General features: G+C 40.7%; 2 protein-coding genes across 3 annotated transcripts; both read right to left on the minus strand.

Moving 5' to 3' along the window:
• Window positions 1-509: 509 nt before the first annotated feature.
• LOC311495826 (guanylyl cyclase inhibitory protein) lies at window positions 510-2299 on the minus strand (the record flags this gene model as incomplete). The annotated part of the gene is made up of 5 exons (XM_084555442.1): window positions 510-683; window positions 1067-1172; window positions 1283-1432; window positions 1540-1672; window positions 2229-2299. The coding sequence occupies 5 exons, from the start codon at window positions 2297-2299 to the stop codon at window positions 547-549; spliced, it is 597 nt and encodes a 198-aa protein (XP_084411568.1). The 3' UTR covers window positions 510-546.
• Window positions 2300-3487: 1188 nt separating this feature from the next.
• bmal2 (basic helix-loop-helix ARNT like 2) lies at window positions 3488-17369 on the minus strand. Of its 2 annotated transcripts, XM_084554917.1 has the most exons (17): window positions 16960-17369; window positions 12466-12595; window positions 12319-12372; window positions 12130-12171; window positions 11896-12053; window positions 11541-11620; window positions 11205-11297; window positions 9680-9797; window positions 9454-9603; window positions 9069-9312; window positions 8541-8647; window positions 8184-8334; window positions 8018-8088; window positions 7769-7883; window positions 7512-7602; window positions 6321-6420; window positions 3488-6230 (listed from the first exon to the last, which is right to left on the minus strand). In XM_084554917.1, the coding sequence occupies exons 1-17, from the start codon at window positions 17015-17017 to the stop codon at window positions 6073-6075; spliced, it is 1920 nt and encodes a 639-aa protein (XP_084411043.1). In that variant the 5' UTR covers window positions 17018-17369; the 3' UTR covers window positions 3488-6072. The 2 variants fall into 2 exon arrangements, with proteins under 2 accessions (XP_084411043.1, XP_084411044.1); XM_084554918.1 differs by lacking the exon at window positions 11205-11297.
• Window positions 17370-23488: the final 6119 nt, after the last annotated feature.

Below are 23488 nucleotides of genomic sequence, written 5' to 3' on the forward strand. Positions count from 1 at the left end.
GCTTAAAATAAGTCACTAATACATAAAAAGTACAGCATTTCCATCTGAAATAAAGTTAAGTTAATGTAGCAGGTGAATAATTCTGAAGATATCCGGGTAAACTGCAAGTTTAAATTATTATAGCATGCAGAAAAGGGCCCAGAAATGGACAGCATGACAAGGCATGGAAGACCAAAGGTATTCTGGGAGGCACAGATTGCTACAACATTTTTTAGGCCACTCAAATGTTGCTGGAGATGTGTCACCTCGTGCAAGTTAATCAGGCCACAGGTGCAGAATGGGTATTTAACAATGTAATGTGAGTAGGACATAAACTTAAAACAGAAAACAACGTCAAATGACGCAGCACAGAAACATAGGTAAACTTAATCAAGAAATGTAATAGAGTAATATATGAATTTTCAATATTAAATGTTTTATTTTTCTTTGTTAAAGCTGTCCAACAGATGATGATATAATCTGGATGCTGGAAAATTTGAGTCCAACCATGAACTGGCTTGTTTCTCCCTACACAGTATACAGTGTACAGTAAGACCCCACTTCAGGTCAACTGTGGGTCCCCAAAGCAGCATCCCTCCTCAGGGGCCTCTCCACCTTCACAGTGCTGGGGTCACATTCCAACATCTCTCTGATCCAATCATCGTCCAGCGCTCCCTCTATGAACTCCTCCAGACTGATGATGGCTACAGGCAGAACAAGGACGGGGAGTGATTAGACACAGAGAGGACAGACTCTATTAATATCGTTTGATTTGGTTCCCTCCTGTTATATGGCGGGATTACTAAGAGCTTCACGGTTTTTAATGTTAGTTTACCACATGAAACATATTATGGAAAGAATATTAGTTGTATTATTTTGCAGATGCTCTCATAAAGCATTTATGAGAAATCTACTGTTCTAGCATTATGGCAAGAGGCTGTTTTGTTGGCATATTTACCTTCTTCTACAGAAAACACAACTCTTAACCCAGTGAGGTCAATTCACTGAGGGCAGTGGGCGTAGTGAGTGTAGCATCCCTGTTAGATCTACGATTTTGAGCAGAAAAAAAAGGCAAACATTTCCTCACCGTTGTTGTCTTTATCTAATCTCACAAATATCCTGTTGGTGCATTCTTCAGCTGTAAGTGTGTTGGGTTTGGTCAAAGCAGCGGCTACGTTCATCTTGTAAACAGCCTGCGAACACAAGGAAACACACACACACACCAGCCGAACAGAAAGATGCAACATCTGGGACTTAGCAGAACAGAGTTTTGTGTGCAATGTAGCCAAACACACACACACACCTCCATAATCTCCAGCATTTCCTCCTTTGTGATGGCCCCGTCCTTGTCTTTGTCGTAGAGCTTGAACGACCAGCGTAGCTTCTGAACAGCTGAACCCTCAATGAGCATGCTGATGGCCATGACGTACTCCCTGAAATCGACCACCCCGTCCTGAAGAAAAGCAGCCTGGCATTACCACTCAGCTCGACTGTATTGGTGCATTGTTGTTATAGTGGTATTTACTGTTGGTGTTGCTGCAGAACAAATGTGCTGCTTACTTCATTATTGTCCAACGTGCGGAAAATCTGTTCTGCATACTCTGCTGATTCACTGCCCACAGTTCCTTCACAGAAATGTCTTTTAAACTCGTGAAGAGTGATCAACCCGCTTGGGCATTCATTGATGAACTTTCTGTCACAAAAGAAAATGCATTAAAGTACAAAACGGTTTTGGTTGTAATACAAGCAGTTTGGCTACGGGTCAGGATTTGTAGCAGGAGAAAATGTGTCTTTTAAACTGAGAATTATAAGAATTAAGGTCAGCCCATCCCCAGCCTGCAGAGATTACACTTGTTTGAAAGCTTGTTTACACCCTGAGAGAGTGCTCGGATAATTAGGCCAAATGATTTTGGACTAATTTACTGCATCATGGCAGCGTGAAGCTAAGCAGTGACGGTCATGAAGTTGAGATTCACGCTTCCAGGGCAAAAAGGTAAAATAAAAACTTGCTAAGATTATTTTTTATTTAATGGAAAATAAATTCTATGTCTCCTGGCAGATACATATTTTAATATTTAGCAGTTTTAAGCTTAAAACATACAGAAACTCTACAGGTTGAAAGAGCTCTAATGGGACATTTCCTCACTCTATCCTCTTTCACCTTTCATTTACTTACAAGTCTCTTGAATACATCTAAGCAGCTTGAAATTACTTTCTGTGGAAATTTGAAAGTCAAAGTAAAATCTTACCTGAACCACTGATACAGCTCTGTAACATAAGACTCCCCACTCTTACATGGCAGCGTAGCAGCTTGGCCCATTCTGTAAAGGAGGAGCAACAGCTCCCGATCCTCCACTGACTTTATATACACACCAAATCCCAGCTTAGGCCATGCTTTCTTAATTGCACACACCACTGCCTTATCACATCTGACAAATTACTCTGAGCTAATCTGCTCATAGGGGGGGATAAAAAGGCTGTACATAGGGGCAGTAGAAGGAGAGTGTAATTAATAAAAAGGCAGGCTGCCTCCCAATGTACTGCAACAAGAGATATAAGACAGCAGACTGAAAAGTGCCATGAGCTTGATTAAACATTTTTAATTCTGTGTTCTGTGCTATTTGGACCAAATATACAGCGCTGCTTCAGCAATGTCAGGACACCTGTCTGTGAGCTGAATCTTTAGAGAAACTGAGCCGTGCATACACAAGTTGTCCTACAAGAGAATGGTGACAGAAGAACAAAAATGGTGCTTTGGAATCGCCAAGTCAAAGAAGAAATGTCTTGGAAGGATCTGAAGCAAAGCGGTTGACGTGAGGAAAACGTCTCAACAACTATAGCGGTTCTGTGCTGAGGAATGGGCTAAAATTCCTCTGAGCAGTTGCCGGAAATGTTTAGTTCCTGTTATTGCTGTACAAGATTTCACATGCTTTTGTTGAATGAATAAAAGTACACGTATGATATTTCCGACTTGTGTGAAATCCGCTGACGTTTCGAGTCATTTTTATGCAAGAAATGTAGAAAACTCTGAAGGGCGCAAAAAGTTTAGATATTTCTAAAATATTGATAGAGTTCCTGTTAAGGATGTAGTAGACTAACATTTATTAACAACGTGACAACCTGGGAAAACATCCCTGATGGGGAGGAAGACGTCCCGTTCCATGTTGACAGTATCAAGAGATAATGCAACAGACAAACACAGAAAGTATTTCCTCGGGGGTCGTAAAATCTAATGAGAATCCAGAAATACAGCGATAAAGAGTGGAATAACAGAGTAATGCCAAGACGTAAGGTTCTAAGGTTCAGCAGTCTTAACTTCCTGGGTCTAATATTGTGACAAAATCTAACGACTGAATCACAAAGAACAGGATGAAATAAAAGAAAAATGTTCCCCAGGTTACCAAAACTATTTTATTTCACATGGAGACAAAAGCAAAGTATGTGACTTCTTAAAAGGGTTTATCACTCAGTTACCAAATAAGATGATGTGTGAGCAATATTTTAGCTTTCTGGGGAAATGACAGCCACAACAGTGCGATGATTGAACAAAATAAATGGGAACAAAGTAGTAGTAGTAGTAGCAGTAATACAAAATGTCCTTTTTGCCTTTTAAAAATGACCAGTTTTGCATCTATGGCACGACTCCATAGCTCAGGATGTTTGGTTAGGTAGTGAGCGTCGAAGCCAACATGTACAGTTTCCATTTCATCTCTGAACAAGCCTCCCACTTCATACAGGATGAGCACGGCTCGCCATGTTGGGTCAAGTTAATCCAATGATACGTTTTAGCCCTCCTTTCAGCCCGGCCCGAGGCGACCACGTGGGAGGAGGTCTCCGAAAGCCACACAGCCTCGACGCGTGTCCGAGCAGGAATGTCCAAAGGCACTTCGGACACAGACTGGAGGGTCCTCGTGAGTTCAGCTCCTCCGTCGACTGGCTCTTCACAATTCAAGCATTAGGGAGAAAAGACAGAATTTTTCATATTTCTCAACAACCTCTCCTTGAAGCAAGAGTTCTTATTGGAAATATCCTTAACAGCCCTCAAGAAAGGAAAATCGTGGCAGGAGACACTGAACAATGGCGTGACATGAAATCAAAAGCACTCCTCACAATGTTGGGGTGTGACTGGGTTAGATATGGGGTTAGTTTTCTATTGTACTCTCTAACGTAAACTGGCAAATGCAACATACAGTCGCCAGGGGATAAAATACAAAATGAATGTTCCATAGGCCCAAATATATCTTCTTATTTTTGTCTTTAATACATTTTATATTCCCTACATGTTGAGATTTTTTATATTTTTTGCTTAATCGGGATCAGTATACTGAAGTGCAACAGCCAATATAATAACTTTGTTATACTTTGGTAATTATATAAAATAAATCCAACTCACAACCACATGACTCTTAGCAGTGGATCACTAAACAAACAGGTCATCACATAATTGCAATTTTTCTTTCTTTTTTTTTTTTTTTTTTTTAATAAAAGCTAAAATGTGCAGTTTTAACCATGGGCAAATTATGAGGTAAATAACAACGGGATCCATACCGCACACCGACTCGTTCAAGTTCTCGCCAAATATCATATCACAAGACAGCAAAGGATTTCATATCTTTAGGAGTCATGCATGTGACCTTTACACACGGAGAGAAAAATAACATAACTTTTAAAGTTTAGGATTCATGGAATGATTGCTCTGCATAGCACAGTCCCTTAACAAATGTGAGCATGGCAAAGCTGTGTGACTCTAACACGCACTAAAAACATCACACGTCTTTAGACTGTCAGTGCATAACAGTACAGAAAAAAGAAAAAAAAAAAAGCGCTAAAGCTATGGCTTATCTGAAAGACGACAGCTCACAATATGAACACAGATGCGCAGGTGAACAGGAACAGGCTCTCTACACCACATACCGATGAACAGTACGCAGGGAAGTATGTAAAACCTTAAACTGGATAACTCCCTGAGTTATCACGTCCGTCATCAAGCCTCAAACATGTATTGAGAACATGTCACAGATGAGAAATGGGTTTGCCGTCTCGCCGCTGCAACCAAACCTCGATTTCAGCACCTCTAAAGTGCCGTTTAGCTTTTCATGACATCATACTGTAGTGCTCATAAATACACAGCAGTGAGTGCACGGCCAAGCGCCCGAAACTGGCAGGTCTCAACAAATTTATGAAGGTGTATGTTTCTACTGCCACGAAATGTCAAACGTTTGAAGCTAGAATGAATAAAAATCCCCGGCTTCCTATGCAAACTCTCCCTTTAAGACACATTTGGCCTGAAGACATGATGTTTGCAAAGCATACCATCTCCACACATATACAGTATGTTTAAGTCTGTGTACAAGAGAAGAGGTTAATAGACTGTTTTCATTTGACAATGTTCAGATACTGACAAGTTAAGAAAAAAATCTCAGAGCGCCACGTCGTTAGGCGGCTCTCAAAGAGCAGAGGTTATGGAAGTGTGGTCTGCCGTGGTACACTGGATACCAGCGGTTTGGATCCTGAGGGGTCGCAGACATGGGCCAGGTTGTCGTGGTGTCGCATTTTAATTAAAAGTACAGTACCTAGTGAAATTACAACCGTTTAAAAACGTTAAATCTATTCAGTGCAAATTTTCTTTTTTTTTCTTTTTTTTGCATTACCACTCTCAACCTTTGTTTAAATGTAGGTGGAAGAGAGAAATAGAAGCAGGAATCCAGAGCCATCATGATTTATGTCATATCGCTGTCTTTTGCGTTCATCGATTCTTCAACCTTGTGAGGATTTAGACAGTAGACTTGAGGAAAGAGGAGAAGAACAGCGTGTCAGGGCAGGCAAACCGCTATAAGGCTTTATAGGCACGTCCTCTTTCTGAAGAGGGAAAGCAGTTGCTCCTTGTTTTCCGTTGATCCCGCACCTGATAGAGCAGCCACCCAAACACAGCTTATGTGGAAAAGGCTAACTAATAAATTAAAGTCTTTAAAAAAAAAAAAACATATATAATGCTGTTTCTTGGAGTGAGCATTATGCAGTTCTTGCCATCGACAAACTGACGGTCCCGTGTTTTGTTTTCCAAGTGTTGCATGTCACACTGTAATGCAGATTCTATAAGGACCAATGCATCTCTTCAAAATCCACAGTCTCTCCCAGATTAGTGTCCGTCTCCAGGAGGCTCATGATCACTGCCATGGCTGCCTCATCGTTGCTAAGACTACCAAGGCCTGGTCCGACCATGCTGTCCAAATCCAGCTGAGAATTCTCCCCTGAGGAAGAGTCAAAGAGAAAGGAGTTGATGGAGTAATACCGGGGGAGAAGTAGTTTATAAATTGTATTGTTAGGACCAGAGACAGTACCCATAAGTGCTTCTCCTGCAGAGAACGCAGCTCCTTGGGGTTCATCGTCTGAGCTGGACTTTGCAGGCATCTCAATGTCAGATGTTTCTCCATTTGGCACCTGGAAACCAAAAGATGATGAGCAATGGCTGTGACCAATTACCAGGAAAATAAGCATCGTCAGGACCCAGAATAACACTCTCAGCTTTAATTTGATGGCAAGGAATAAGAAATTACAACTCTTCAATATGCAGGAGTCCTCTTTTCATCAGCATCCTTTCTACGGTAAAAAACCCTTTACTACTAGTGTTTAACAATGATATGACTGAAAGGTAGTTTCTTTCCTCAAGCAAACTGCTTCCTAGCTTTCAAAGACTTTCAGAGGGCAGACTTTTGGACCTAATCCACAATAGACTGATGGTTTATTCAATTCCCTGCCAAATGAAGAACACTCTCCAGAAAGTAGGTGAGTGCAAAGGCAAGGTGTCAACCGTTCATTGATCTTTGCAAAACAACATCTAGAAAAGCATCCTTTGTACTAAGATCAACCTGTACCAGAGTGAGTAGAAGGAAAAAAATATGGAGAAGGCTCATAATCCAAAGAAAACCCAGTGGCATGACCCGAGTCCAGTGGCACTTACTAGTGTTTAATAATGATGTGACTGAAAGGTAGATTGGACAGCGCTTCACAGACAGAAAAGGACCCTCAACATAGCTGTGAAAGCAACCCTGGGGCTTTTGAACGTAAAAGAATATGGTAATAGGCTGCAAAGTAGAAACACCAGATCAGATATCGACCCATTCAGAGATGAATCTCACTCGCTTAAGAAATATCAAAGCAGGAAGACCCACATGAACCAAGCCACAGCCTGCGCGCCTTGCCGCCATCTGGTAAGCGGTACAAAGGTATCCTTTGCCTCAACACTAGACTTCAGAGCAGTTTCTTTCCTCAAGCTGACTGCTTCCTAGCTTTCAAAGACTTTCAGAGGGCAGACTTTTGGACCTAATCCACGACAGACTGATGGTTTATTCAATTCCCTGCCAAGTATTTTTTTCAAAAGAGCCTTCCATTTTTCAAACACTTTCCAAAAAGGATTTCTCCAACGGTTCAGTCTAACAAATCTTCCGGCACATCTGTTAAACTAGGCTGGCCAAGTTTGTAAAGTTTTATGAAGTTAATAATTTTTGTTTGTGTGTTGTATAAAGACTTACACTGTTGCTGATTTGACTGAGGGTTTGTGGAGACTTATCCTGTGGCAGGCTGAACGGGCTGACGTTACCACTGGAAGGTGACGAGTTCATCCTAAAGAAATGCACACAGATCAACTTAAAACTTCAAGTAGCATTTACAGCAACTAATAAGACTAGCTTTATAGGTCTCATTAAAATCAAAAAGGTAGCTACAGCCATCTATTAACATTGTGAGTTTCTCTGTTACACAAGAAGAAATGTTGTGCGTGATGCCACACCTGTTGAAATCCAGCAGCTCATTGGCAATCTGGGTCCCTATGCTTCCAGCATATATCATAGTTCCAGGTGTGGTGGAGATGCCCGGTATGATTGGAAGGGACTTCTTGCAATTTTCTGACAGAGAAAAAATAAAAAATAAATCAAAAGAATAGTGCTACTACCAAACAATCTGCTTTTTTAGGCATCGCACTACACCTGAGACTTTAATAATGTAGTATCTTTAGAAAATTTTTCTCATTTGAGCTGACCTTCAGAGGCCTTGGAGTTGCTTGATTGTTCGGACTTGTTTCCTGACCGACTCGTCCGACTGTGATCATGCCTTGTTATGGGATGAGAAAGCAGATGAAGATTTGATGAACATCCGTCTACACACATATTTGAATGACATACGCAGGGACTGAAGCTTATACTCACGATATGACTGTGTTAGTTGACACTATGTATTCTACTTCTTTGGTCCAGGGATTTACAAAACTAAACCACTGACTTTGCAGTGTGACAAAGGAGCCATACTTTGTCTTGAACTTATAGCAGTTCGTCTCGATTTTCTCTTTACTCCGCAGCACTGGGGAAGGAAAACGGTAAGATGGTGAGTCAGCGAAAACACTGGAAGGGTACCTCCTTGAATAAACGGAAACGGTAATTAATTTACGGGTTCTAAGAGTGTATATAACTGAGCTGCATGATTAAAGGCGGTACATATAAGCTTCCCTTTTACTGATTAGAGGAAACATAAATTATATTTGGCCGCTAAAATAAATAATAATGTACCTTTTCGATGCCTATCTGCTAAATGCGGTAAGTCATCTTGGTGGAAGTACTCGTAGCACGATGTCCCAAGCAGTTCTTGAGGAAGGTAACCAAGAACTGTTGTCGCTCTGTGGAAGGAAAAAAAAACAAACATTGCATATTGTAATTTAAGTCATAAGTACAATGGGAGATTCGTATGAATCGGGAGATGAAATTCAATGGGGATGAATAGCATCTACATTTTCCTAACTGAAGGTCTCTACTTACCAGATACAGGTTGGTTATTCATGAGGACTTTTACACATGACATGACCTGTTGATCTTCACTATAATAAGACGTTCAATCTGAGTACATGCTCATCAGTGGTAAAGTGTAAGTTGAACTCTTGATAAGATCGGGGCACAGAAATATTAGTTTTAGGCATTTAGCTAGAAGATAATATTTCCACTGTTTTAAACTTAAAATATTAAACTATTAGTACAAGTAAGCCATGCACTACCAATTCTGCTAGTCGATGAAGATGAACCCACACTGAAAGTCAACTTTACCGTTGGTCAACGAAGGTGAATTTGCCATCCATAGCATAGCGTGTGACGAACTCTGTGGGTTTAACTCGTACTTCGCCGTTAACCTGCGGAGATGAGTGGGAGTGGACACGTCCCACGGCTACGAGACAGCTGAAGTGGGAGCTGTCCTGCTTGTCTGCTTCCCCCTCCCCCTCTGCTTCCATCTGGCTACTAGGCCAGCTGCGCATGTAGCCTGTACAGTGGACTGTGCAGTACTTCTGCGACTCTGTAAGCAAAATACAGAAACAATCACATGCGCCCAATATGACACACACACAACAGCAACAACAACAACAACAACAAAAAAAAAATCAAACTTCATGCCATAAATTCAAACCTGAAAACAAAAGCGATCTGTTTTCCCCACCTTTCTTTTTGGAGGTGTTGGCCTGAGATTCCTTCTCTTCCATTTTGACAGAAACTTTGTTGTACTTCATGCGACAGAAGAAAGAGCGGCGTGCGCCTGAACACAACCGCGCTGCACCGACTGGGAGGTCGGCCTGAACCTGGAGACCGGCTGAGGACACAAACGGCGTGTTAAGTGCACTCTTACGCATTAACAAAACAGACGGAGACAAAAATAAGTGTGTTACTTTTAGCATCTATTAGACGTTCTCGAGGGTATAATTCAGAAGCCGACAGCTGCTCCTTCACTTTTCCCATGTCCTTGGGGTGGATGTAATCAAACAGACTCTGTCCAATCAGCTCCGCCTAGAAGAAAACAAACAGCTGATCAAACGGAACCAAATCAAGGATCCTATGCTGACAAAAAGAAATGCCAAAAGCATCTAAAGTAAAGTCCTGCTGATGACAAATTAAACAAAGTGCACTGACTGTGGACTGTTCCCCGGGAGCACACCAGACACTGTGTGAGGCGTGTATGTACCTAGAGCCAGATGCTCAGGCTTCAAAATGTTCTTTAGAAGGCCTAAGTGTTTGTATGTGACAGTCTGTGAATATCTTTTTTTAAACTCTCAGATTTAATTTTTAAGGGTATTCACATCCAAATTGGACAAAGGGCTTAGGAATTAAGTAGGAGTTATGCCTCCTCAGATAGAGCCAAATAAAGCGAAGCTGATAGGACAGCGCTTCACAGTACAGATGGACAATGACTCAAAACATACTGTGAAAGCAACCCAGACATAGTCCATTGTCACCCAGGCCATAGCATATCTAAAAAAAAACAAGCTGAAACAAGGGCAACTGGACTTAAAGAGTTTGTTGAAGACATTTCACAACTCATCCAAATACCTTCTTCAGTTCAAAAGGACTGGAGGGGAGTTGGGGTTTAAATAGCATCACCTGTGGCTGTTGTCCATCAGAAAACTGCCTACTACGGTAATTTTACAGTGGATGCTGTTGCCTTCTAACGCTATTGTCTTAGAACTGCAGAAGTTACTTGGATGAGTGATGCAGCATCTTCAAGAAACTATTCAAGTCTAGTCGCCTTCATACATTTTGTTTTTTTGGACTATTCTGCAGCCTGAGTCAGTTAGCTAATCTAAACCTGATAGAGCAGTCATTTCACTTCCTGGAGACAAAACTAAAGTTGGAAGGACATATGAACATAAACCAAAGAGAGTTGTAGTAAAGGCTACGAAGGAGGGAAGCCACTGGATGGTAAAGTCCATGGGTTCCAGATTTTAGGCAGTCGTTGCCTGCTAATGATTCTCAACAAACTATCAAAGTTGACTGAATGAGAATTATTTTCATTTGCCGAATCACATTTGAGCCCACGAAAATGAGGTTCGAATGTTAATATTTCCCATGACATTTTTGTTCAACCCCTTGAATCAAAGCTGAGAGTGTGAACTTTAAGCTCGTAGTTATTGCATAATTAGGAACATGTATGGACAGGTAAAATTATAAGGAATGTGTCAAGTTGTGTCTTAAGTTTGGTGCCATTGTGATCACATAATGCAATAGTCATCAATTTTGCATTTCTTAAGTGTGCAATAATGGAAGAAGTGCACTCAAACATGTTGCTACAGATCACAGCTCATGGATTCTGATTTATTGGTGTTGGTGCCAAGATAACACAGTCCATCTGGTGTTTCCGGGGATTTTTCCACACAAACAAAGACGCTGCAGACACAGTAACAAATGTAAAAGTGTTACCCGACTATAATTTAATATCTTCGTGATGGACTCTGAGACAAAAACTATTTTCCCACGATCACAGCCCACTACAAACAGGAACCCATCCGCAGCCTGCACAACAAAGAAACACGGGGGAGAATAGGGGGAACCAATGTGATGACATGGTCAAGACAAATGTAAGAGGCCAATGAGTATATTTTTAAACTAGTTATACATTTTTCTTGTATCTAAATATAAGCATCATGACCTACTGTAGATCAATCTTACACCAGTCTACGCAGTGACTAAAACAAACAAATTAAATGCAAGAGTATTCATGATGAATATTTATTATACATACAACTGTAGGTTTACCTTAAGGACGAGGTGTTTAAGCTCCTCGTCCGGAAGGAATGACGGTTTGTAGTTGGCTTCAGAGAAGGAACTTGCTGAACCTGAAAATGTGAGAGCTTTAACCATAAGTACTCTTTATGCTGATTGCTGAGATCTAGGAAAATCTGGTAACAGCCAATCAATAGAAGGATGGAAAAGGAAAAAGAAGAAACATCAGGTTAGCCATAATGACTGCCGTTTTACATGCAACATAACATTTACGATAATGGACCAAAAGAGATGGTAAAAACAACAAAAAACATCACAGTTGCGAGCGCATAAATAAATATGAGGGCAGATTATTTCCAACAACGATAGGCTTCAGTTGACTTGGTACCTTTGAGAGATTTGAGATGCTGCACAGCCATTCTGAGCACAGTGAGTTTGTCCAGTTTACGGGACATGGGGTTACAGGTCGGGATCATGGCCGACAGCTTGTCTATGAGATTGTTCATTTTGTCCCGTCTCCTCTTCTCAATTTGGCTATGTGGTTCCCTACAGAGACACGATTTAATCTAGCATCGATGATAAGAACATCAAGTCAGATATATACGTGTCAAATATTACGTACCTGAAACATTTAATTTTGACATGTTGGTCCTCTCCATCTGACCTGTACAGGAAAAACAGAAAACGATAATTAAAAATGTTTTTGGTTTTTTCCAGGAAGCAACAGCTTACATGAAGACTTATTTAGCTTCCTCTGTGCCACAGAGAGTTAATGTTTTTTTAAAGTTATCCTTTAACTAGCACACAGTACCCGTTTTGGTCTTCTTCCATATCTGCATCAAGGACTGAAACAGACTTTGAATCACTGGAAAACATAAAAAGGTCATAAACACCAGCTCGTATCAGTTCAGGTTACTAGATTTAGATTTTCCTAACTTTGAATCACTCTCATGCTTACTGGTTGTCCATGCTGCCCTTGCGTTTCCGAGGCATCTCCATGCTCAAGGACATTCCAGCGGCTGAGGACGTGGTCATCAGGCTGGACAGGGACACAGAACTGCTTTGATTTTCTTCAACCAGCACATCCTCTGAAACGCACAACACACCATTGCGCTGGTCATAAATGATAGGCTCTCACGCATTAGTACATCCTTTGAACTTCCGCATTAAGGTGTACAGATAAGCAACTTCGTAAACGCAAGTGGTAAAGTATGAAACTGTTGTATTATGATATTCAAAAACAGCTGATGAGCAGATTCTAGGGGATAGCAAAGCAGTCAAACACCTGCTGTACCAATCTACATATTAACCTGTTTAATAGTATTGGTAATTTGTCAATGTATTTGCCCCTACATACGTGGAATATCGCCATAACTGAACATGTCAATACAGACGGATCTGGCGTTTATGTTTCTGGGTGAAGACTGTAGAGCTTTTTGGTGTTTTGCTACATTCACAGACTGAGAATCAGGGGCAGTCGAGGGTGCAGTCGCAAACCGGACTGGGCAGAGCAGTTGGGTAAGAGTGCAGAAAAAGTTTGGGTAGTTGTTTCCCTTCCAGCCAAAGACTAGAGCAGATGATTTTACTTTGAACTGACGTCATCTTAGCCGCAATGGAAACTGACAGCAGACACCAAGATCGAGTTATCCTTTCAGCCAACAATGAATGGTTGACACAGATTGTTAAGGCAAAATGGTGTCGTGCTGGAGTTTCCAACAATATCGGAGCTATAGGTAACTTCTTCTTAGTTCCTATAGCTCTTAAAGAAATACCTTCCTGTGTGTTTTAAACAAAGTGTGTAAATAACCCTAACTTCTACCAATAACATTTCAACCTTTTCTCAAAATTAGATATTTTAACATGGAATCTATGAACAAAAAACCGTCCCAAACTTTAACCTTTACCTTATGATAGCATTCACCAAAAAGTTCAGATTCATGCAGTGGAGGAAAGTTGTTTACACGCAACATAAACAAACTGCTTAGAACGGCACTGGAAAGCAGCGTCGTCATCCTAGCCATAAGTATCTGCTCTAAGGGAGTGTCGTTGAATTCTTGTCAAAAACACAATAGACAAGGGCACGGCAACGATTCCCTGGCTACCAACAAAGAATCAAACAAACACACTGCAATAGTCCAAATAACTGCGCTGACGACTTTTCGTTTTGAGGTCAGAAAGTCTCTCGCAATGAATTTGGGGAGAGGAACTTTTGAGGCGCGCATGCAATTCAGTCGTGCAGTTGTCTTAATTCCTTTTATTTTTTACCAAGTGTCTTCTGATCAATACAGCTAAAACCAAGGAGATGGTAGTGGATTTCCAGAGGTCCGGACCCCACCTTCAGCCTGTAAACATCAACGGGGAACGTGTAGACGTGGCTCAGACCTATGAGTACCTGGGTCTTATAGGTGAACTGGATCACAAACTGGTCGGCTAACACAGACTCAGTATACAAAGGCTAAGGTTGTTTATTATCTGCCGGAAGCTGCCGGGCATGTTCTACCAGACTATCGCCTTCTACCCTGTGGTGTGCTGGTGAGGCAGCACTAAGAAGAAGGGCACCTCGCGGCCTCTACAACGACTCCCTATGAGGAACCAACTGGACTCTGGTCAGTGATGATACTACTGTATATTTTACATAGTATTATATTTATCTTTCATATCGGTTTCTATGTGATGAAGCTACTGGACACTGAATTTCCCTCGGTATAGCTAAGACACTGCATTGCATTGACACATTACGTGCGAACAAACGCATTGTCATTGTCAAGGACCCAATCAATCACACTGTTGGACTTTTGAACTCCTAAGTACGTCAATTAGCTACTCCTATTGGCCAAGAGAAAAGAAAGCCTCAAGGAGCTCCCCAGTGAGTCACCACCGTTTGATTTTCGAAAGCACAGAATGCAATTTGAAATCTGGATGCTCACAGTGCCAGCATGTACAGTGCTTGCTTATCCATATAGATTCTGTACCTTTTTGAACAGATGCCATCACGTGTTGGTAAAGACCAGTGAAGCCCAAACTGCTGTGGAGGAGCTATTATGAGACTATGCACCTCTACTGCCTCCATTTCTATGCCTTCACAGCCTAATATCTATTCTACCATGACCTTTCATGCCATGACTGTGATTTTGTCAAGGCCACAAAAGACCACATATCCAGCAACCTGACTTTTAATCTCAAGATCTACTGTATTACAGGGTTACAAAGATGGCAAGTGGTTGACAGGACTTAAGGCCCATAACGACAACAATCCCTCTCTCAAGTTCAAGTTTGTTAAATATTTAATTCACCTGATACCTGAATGAGCACCAGTTGCACTTGAAGGAACCGACAAAAGCTGCCAAAGAAATATTCATAACAAAAAAACAAGCACAAAATGTTCAAACTGTGTGGTAAAAACAAGTCATGAGCTACCTTGTGCCACCCGAACTTAGATTCATAAAATTAATCATGCAGTGCCCTGGCATCTGCCCAGTAAGTCCTCATTCTTCAATTTTTAATTGTTGCTGCCATCAAACATTTATGCTGTTATGGCACAAAGTTCACAGCATCAAAATTGAACAAGAATTAACGTATTGGTAGGCAAAGAAAAAAAGGCAACCTACAGAAGAAACCTGAAAATGCATAAAGAAAGTACTAGGACATTCTACCTGACAGACAATTAAACGGTTTTGTATTGCAGGTTCTGTCATGTAAGATCGCTTTGCAAAAGTTTGGACAAATCGAATTCAACTAAAAGAAGCAGCACGATAAGGTTGTCCAAGCAACAGAGAGAAAAACATACAGTGGACTGAGAACACACTTCAGTCATATTAACGCCTGGCTTAAAAATGTTTCTCCCGTTCCAAGTGAACACCTTTTTGTTTAAGTGTACATGCACCCAAGAAGCACCCAGACCATATCTGGAGGAGGTAAATAAGATAATACCTTATAATCTTATAATATCTTATTTATTTCAGCATAATTGCGCTACCTTGTCATTACCCACAATGCAACATGCCTGTCAACAGCTCAGAGATCCTCTGAAGACCATCTATCTTTAAAACATAAATTGAATAATAATGTGGCAGTGTGCACGTTATTTAGAAAAAGTTTTTTGTCTTATATGATTAAAACCAGCACTATTTTTGAACCTGATCTTCAAAAGCCTTGTTTCCTTAAAGGTTCCAGGTTTATAATCCAATCCTAGACTGGATTCCTTACATCTAATAGGTGTCCATTTTTCTACCAAACCACAAATCCTCATATTCATTAATACTGCATTTTAATTCCTAATCTAGGATATCCGACGACCAGCCAGAAATAACTAAAGTAATGATCCAGTTTGACCTACATTATATGTAACTCGCTGGCTACACAAACACCAGTAGGCATTGTAATAGCAATGCAAGACACATAACCTAACCTTTGTTTACAGGAAGAATATTTCGACACTGGATGTATCGCATTATCAATTATATTTTTTTATGTCTGAAATTGGATATAAATAGTTGAAACTGCTATTGATTATGTAAAAACACATTTTTACACATTTTTTTTTTCCCTCCTCAGTTTGAGGCGTGTTATTTGCGTGTATTTTATTGTTAAATGGTCTTTCAATGTCTAGATTTAAGGGGACAGACTACAGTCTCTTTGAGGGACACTTCCTGTTTGACAATCTTAGATATGAGTCATTAGTTAGAAACCACAAAAGGACGCTTCCACAGTGCATTTTAACATAATTTTACTGTTCAAATCAAACCTAACGATGGCGTTAATTACTACGGAAGTTTGACCTAATTTATTGTTATCGGGTCAAACAAAGGGGTTTATTTTAACGGTCACTGTGTAAAGAGAGGAAAAGGCACAGCTAACTTACAGGCTGTTAGCTAACACAAAAACTAATATATGGCCGATTAAAACGTTAGGAAAGCATAAACAGCAACACACATAGCTGCTATTTTATATCGCACACCACAGACTACCAAATTATTAAATATATTTACAGTAATTTACTGTCCTGGGCTGTAAAACTACCTCTAACAGACCCATCTCTGTCTGTTGGGATCATTGCCCCGGTAACCAGGCCTTGTTGCTAAGCTAACATTTGGGTTATCCGTTTGTGTAAACATCAGCGGGAATTAAACACAACCGTTTACGTGTAAATAATGTTGTTCTCGTTGACAAGTAAAACGGCACACGTCAATATATTCTTCGCAAAAATTTGGCGGTGTGACAAACATCGTCGTGCAGGGTTACATAAATGTCGTAGCGTTAGAGGGCGAGCTTGCTCCACTGATCTACTGACCTAGTTTTGGGATAGCGCAAAGTTAACCGGTGAGAAACTGCCACTAAACGCCGCTGCGCTTCCTTCCTTCCTTCTTTCTGGTAAATCGCCACGCCGCACTGTCCCTCAGCTTGTCTTATTAACATCAAATTTGAAGTTGAACACGTTTTGTTGTTTAATTACCTGCCGGTTCGCCTCCCGCTCTGTCACCGCCGCCAGTCGCTACATTCCTGGCCGACATGGCTGGAGCCGGAGCCGGTGTGCCGGGGCCCGGGACTCCAATGCATGGATGAGGCAGTCGATCACTCCCAGATATCGCTGTGTTAACAAGACACGTTGTGGTGGAGCCGCAAAATGCAGAGCGATCGCTTGTTTATTTTATTTTTTTCCCCTAGATAAAAAGAAAGTGGACGAGGGCACAGAAACGTGCACAAAGGTACTATCGTGCGGTGTAATTAGGACAGTGTTCGGGTAAACACGGAAGACAGAGCACAGTCTCCTCCTACCGGTTCACCGGAGTCACCGCCGCAGCTTCTCCCGCAGTCTGCGCTCCCTCCTCGTCTATTGCAAATAGTTTAAATAGCTGATATGGCCTGCGTTATATTCCCATCAGATGAATTAAATATAATACATATCCTGGACATAATACTATGTAAAACATAAATATGAAATTAGGTAAATAAATGGTCTGTTTTCATGCGTTTTCAATGGTAATGGGCATTTGCCATTGCCAAGGCAACACTCGACAAGAACGATCACCTTCACTATCTCTTATTTAAAATAACAGATAACAGTGCGCTTGACTACATAACAGAAACCTTTGTTGTTAATTAAATCCAGTGTAACAGCACCACAAGAATAAACAATTGTCTTAAATTGTTTCAAAAATAAACTGAACAAATTTAACTTTCATGAAGCCTAGATTTAATGCAGTAGACTGTTGTATTAGGACGTATTTCCCACTTGTGTACCAAATGTTATGGCAAGGGAATGTAAGCCATATGTGTGATCACGTCTCTGGACAAGTCCGATCTGCTCCAAACTCACCGAGCATATCTCTGGGGACGTGCACTGGGTAGCTATGATGAAATCCTGAAAAAGTCTGAAAAGCCAAAATCTCTGTCCTCAGCTGACCTGGCTGCTTGCAAGGAACGTAAGACGCCATCGTTGCTAGGCAACATCTTCAAAGGAAAACAAAAGGTCACTTTGAAGTCACAGTGCTGAAGTTTGACGTGGTGTGACGTCACACAGATCTTATAGGACACGATTTAATACAAATTTCTTTTTGAAATTTCTGTGGAATTTTTTTGACTTGAGAAAATCGGACGAAGAACCCCAAATCACACCAACCATTTAAATTTCGGTTATACAGTTAACACAATAGAAGCCATGTCTCAAAATAATTTTAACAATTCACTGCGCGTTGCAGAGATACCGGAATCACGTAGACTATATATCTTAGAGGAGGAAGATATGCCACCGAACCCTCAACAGAGACTTCATGAGCTTCAATTGAAATTAAATAAGGAAATGAACAAAAAGACCCGATATAAGAGACGATATCAACGTTACCAGGAAGAGCTCTTGAAAGCATATTCAGATTTTAAGAAATTCAAATCAGCTGAAAATGAAATGCATAAAAATGTCGTGGAAAAGGTGGCTTTACTGGAAAATCTTAGAAAGGAAAAGCAAAAAGTGACTGATGCTCTGAGGGCAGCTTTGCTTGATCTTCAGCTTCAAGTGGAGGAGGAAATGACTGAAAAGGATGAATATAAAAAACAATATCTAACTTCAATTCAGGAGCTCCATAGACTGGATTCTGTGTGGAAGAACTTTAACTCCAAGTCAGAACAAACTGTACTAGTGCTGGAAAAAAAGATTTCAGTCATAAATGAACACAACGCAAATCTCCTTGCTAAGGTCACCCAACTGGAAAATGAAGTAGATGAAATGCAAAAACAAGATGACATTTTAAGGGCAACTTTGCATGATCTTCAGCATCAAATGGCGGAGGAAACTGCCAAAAAGGCAGAACATGAAAGACGATATCTGAGTTTACAAGAGGAGTTCCATAAACTGGATTCTGAGTCTGGACTGAAAGTATTATATCTAGAAAAACAGATATCGGTTATGAATGAACAGAACACAAATCTCCTTGCTGAGGTCACCCAACAGGAAAATGGAGATGAAAAGCAAAAACAAGTTGACATTTCAAGGTCAACTTTGCATGATCTTCAACATCAAATGGAGGAGGAAATTGCCAAAAAGGCAGAATATGAAAGACGATTTCTGAGTTTACAAGAGGAGTTCCATAAACTGGATTCTGAGTCTGGACTAAAAGTATTTCATCTAGAAAAACAAATATCGGTTATGAATGAAGAGAACACAAATGTCCTTGCTAAGGTCACCAAACTGGTAAATGAAGTAGATGAAATGCAAAAACAAGTTGACATTTCGAGGGCAACTTTGCATGATCTTCAGCATCAAATGGAGGAGGAAACTGCCAAAAAGACAGAATATGAAAGACGATATCTGAGTTTACAAGAGGAGTTCCATAAACTGGATTCTGAGTCTGGACTAAAAGTATTTGATCTAGAAAAACAGATATCGGTTATGAATGAACAGAACGCAAATCTCCTTGCTAAGGTCACCCAACTGGAAAATGGGGATGAAATGCAAAAACAAGTTGACATTTTAAGGGCAACTTTGCATGATCTTCAGCATCAAATGGAGGAGGAAACTGCCAAAAAGGCAGAATATGAAAGACGATATCTGAGTTCACAAGAGGAGCTCCAAAAACTGGATTCTGATTCTGGACTGAAAGTATTTGATCTAGAAAAACAAATATCAGTTCTGAATGAACAGAACACAAATCTCCTTGCTAAGGTCACCCAACTGGAAAATGGAGATGAAATGCAAAAACAAGTTGACATTTTAAGGGCAACTTTGCATGATGTTCAACATCAAATGGAGGAGGAAACTGCCAAAAAGGCAGAATATGAAAGACGATATCTGAGTTTACAAGAGGAGTTCCATAAACTGGATTCTGAGTCTGGACTAAAAGTATTTGATCTAGAAAAACAAATATTGGTTATCAATGAAAAGAACACAAATCTCCTTGCTAAGGTCACCCAACTGGAAAATGGAGATGAAATGCAAAAACAAGTTGACATTTCAAGGTCAACTTTACATGATCTTCAACATCAAATGGAGGAGGAAACTGCCAAAAAGGCAGAATATGAAAGACGATATCTGAGTTTACAAGAGGAGTTCCATAAACTGGATTCTGAGTCTGGACTAAAAGTATTTGATCTAGAAAAACAAATATCAGTTCTGAATGAACAGAACACAAATCTCCTTGCTAAGGTCACCCAACTGGAAAATGGAGATGAAATGCAAAAACAAGTTGACATTTCAAGGTCAACTTTGCATGATCTTCAACATCAAATGGAGGAGGAAACTGCCAAAAAGACAGAACATGAAAGACGATATCTGAGTTTACAAGAGGAGTTCCATAAACTGGATTCTGAGTCTGGATTAAAAGTATTTGATCTAGAAAAACAAATATTGGTTATGAATGAACAGAACACAAATCTCCTTGCGACGGTTGCCCAATTGGAAAATGAAAGAGACGAAATGCAAAAAGAGACTGATGCTCAGAGGGCAGCTTTGTGTGATCTTCAGCATCAAGTGGAGGAGGAAATGACTGAAAATGCAGAGTGTGAAAAACAATATCTAACTTCAATTCAGGAGCTCCATAAACTGGATTCTGTGTGGAAGAACTTTAACTCCAAGTCAGAACAAACTGTACGTGGGCTGGAAAAAAAGATTTCAGTCATAAATCAACGCAAAGCATATCTGCGTGCTAAGGTCACCCAACTGGAAAATGAAGGAGATGAAATGCAAAAACAAGTTGACATTTTAACTGCAACTTTGCATGATCTTCAGTATCAAATGGAGGAGGAAACTGCCAAAAAGGCAAAATATGAAAGACGATATCTGAGTTTACAAGAGGAGTTCCATAAACTGGATTCTGAGGCTGGACTAAAAGTATTATATCTAGAAAAACAGATATCGGTTATGAATGAACAGAACGCAAATCTCCTTGCTGAGGTCACCCAACTGGAAAATGAAGTAGATGGAAAGGAAAAAGAGGCTAATGGTTTGAGGGCAGCTTTGCATGATCATCAGTGTCAAGTGGAGGCAGAAAGAGCCCAAAAGGATGAATATGAAAAACAATATCTGAGTTTACAGGATGAACTCCATGAAGTGAGTTCTCAGTCTGGACTCAGAGTACTTGAGCTTGAAAACCAAATATCGGTTATGAGTGAACAGAACACAAATCTCTTTGCTAAGGTTGCCCAATTGGAAAATGAAGGAAATGAAAAGCAAAAAGAGACTGATGCTCTGAGGGTAGCTTTGTCTGATCTTCAACGTCAAGTGGAGAAGGCTCGACAAACTGAGAGCCTGCTGGAGACGGCTGAGGAGCAGAGCAATGAGAGCTTCACAGTTGCCATACCTTTGCAGAGGGTAGCTTTGTCTGATCTTCAATGTCAAGTGGAGGAGGCTCGACAAACTGAGAGCCTGCTGGAGACGGACGAGGAGCAGAGCAATGAGAGCTTCACAGTTGCCATACCTTTGCAGCTGGTGACTTCTGCTGCAGAATCTCCGCAGCAGGAGACTCCCGAGCAGAGAGATGATTTATTTGAGATTACACCTGAGCAACACAGAGATTCCGACCCTTTGGAAATTCCAGCAGTTGGTTCCCACCAGCTCGGAAACCTCGCTGCAGAAACTCAGCAGCTGGAGAACCCTGTTGCTGAACTTCTGTCATCGGAAACATCTGCTGTAGAACCTCAGATAGAAGAGACAACTCCTGCCGACACTTCCTCATTTATGGCTCGGACCAGAAGTGTGTGGCGTCGCTATGCTAAAAGGATATGTACAGTGGCCTTGACCGTGGGTGCCATTACTGTGGGTTCTCTTATTCATTCTGGTTTCCTGGCACCCACATTGATTAATGACTGTGATCCAAACAGTACTTGTTGTCTGTGGGACTGTGCAAACTACCTGATAGAGTCCTACTGTGACTTTCAACATGTATCACCTGCTTCTTTCTAGGTATGTTTCTCAGCCCATGGGCCGACTGGGCCTTTCTGTGTGGAGTTTGCATGTTCTCCCTGTGTCTGCGTGGGTTCTCTCCGGGTACTCCGGCTTCCTCCCACCGTCCAAAAACATGCGCATTAGGTTAATTGGTGATTCTAAATTGGTGTGCATGTGAGTGTGAATGGTTGTCCCTTAACAGGAATAAGTGGTTACAGCAGATGAATGAATGAATGAATTAATGTTTCTCAGCTTGCTTTTCATTCTCTCTTTTCCTCTTTTCCTCCTGTCCTTCTTTATCTTCTGTCACACTATCCACCCTTAAGTTTCTTCTTCATAAACCACTACTGCCATAGTTGCACTGGTGGTTACATTCTCTGGGGTATGTACCCCGTGTTTGATTTCCATTGTGTAAATGTATGAATGTGTGTGTGTGTGTGTGTGTGTGTGTGGGTTCTCTCCGGGTACTCCGGCTTCCTTCCACCGTCCAAAGACGTAAAAAAAATAAAAAGATAAATAAACAAAAGCATAATAAACAAATGAATTGTTTTGTCTGATAATGTTTTAATCACATTTAAATTTACAAAAATGCAACTTAAAAGTTGCACTCTTCTGGAGTTTTTACCATTTCGCAAAAAAATTACTAAAAACAGCAGATTTTTGTCCTGAAAGTAGACAATAAAAACCCAATCACACAAATGAACAGAAATATTGTTCTTGTGCTTTTATTTATTAATCATTTGTTGCAAAAGTATGTGATCCCCTTGTGCAGCAATAACAGCAGCTAAATGTTTCTGGCAATTACCGAACGGTTATCCACAGCGGCTTGGAGGAATTCTAGCCCATTCCTCCGTACAGAACCACTGCAGTTCTGAGATGTTGGTGGGTTTTCTTACACGAACTGCTTCAAGTCCACAACATTTCTTTTGGCTTAAGGTCAGGGCTTTGACTTGTTGAACTATTCTTTTGTAAAACGACTTGTGTGCTTTGGGGTTGTTGTCTTGCTGCAAAACCCAGTTCCTCTTAAGCTTTAACTCAAAGCCAGATGTCCTGACATTTTCTGTAGAATTGGCGGATATAATTCAGAATAACGTAGTCCATCAATGATGGCAAACGGTCCCGCCCCAGAGGCAATGGTCGATTCCTGAACATTAACATTATCCAATGTGAGCGAGGCCTTTAGTTGCTTAGAACTAGGGTTGCCAACCGTCCCTTGAAAAACGGAATTGTCCCGTATTTAGAAACAAAAGTACGCGCCCACTGTATTGAGCTGAAACGGGACGCACTTTGTCCCATATTACCGTGAAAATCTAAAATATTGTGTAAAATGTCAATGGAATTAATGAATAACAGAGCTTTATATGAAAATTTGCAGTAAACTTATTCCCAGGCAGTCTCCTGCTCTGTGACCAATGAGCTGACAGTGGGAATCCCGCTCATCTCATTGGTCGAGGTACTGTCGGTTGCGAAGAAAATACCGGAAGACCACAAAGCACTTTTTGCACTTTTCTTATTGCACTATTACAAGAGGAATGTTCTGCTTTCTATTGTTTTATATTGATTTATATAGTTTTAAAATTAAGCGGGACAGGTTTCTGTTTAAGAAAGA

The sequence above is a fragment of the Chelon labrosus genome (genome assembly GCF_963514085.1).
Source record: "Chelon labrosus genome assembly, chromosome: 11".
NCBI lineage: Eukaryota > Metazoa > Chordata > Actinopteri > Mugiliformes > Mugilidae > Chelon > Chelon labrosus.

Bases quoted from the DNA above. Each gene is read 5' to 3' on its own strand.
- bmal2 (XM_084554917.1), bottom strand. From the start codon at position 17,017: ATGTCGGCCAGGAATGTAGCGACTGGCGGCGGTGACAGAGCGGGAGGC. The intron at 12,172-12,318 runs GTACTGTGTGCT...TTTCCTGTACAG, and splicing joins ATGGAAGAAGACCAAAACGG to GTCAGATGGAGAGGACCAAC. The intron at 7,603-7,768 runs GTGTGGCATCAC...GCATTTCTTTAG, and splicing joins GAGCTGCTGGATTTCAACAG to GATGAACTCGTCACCTTCCA.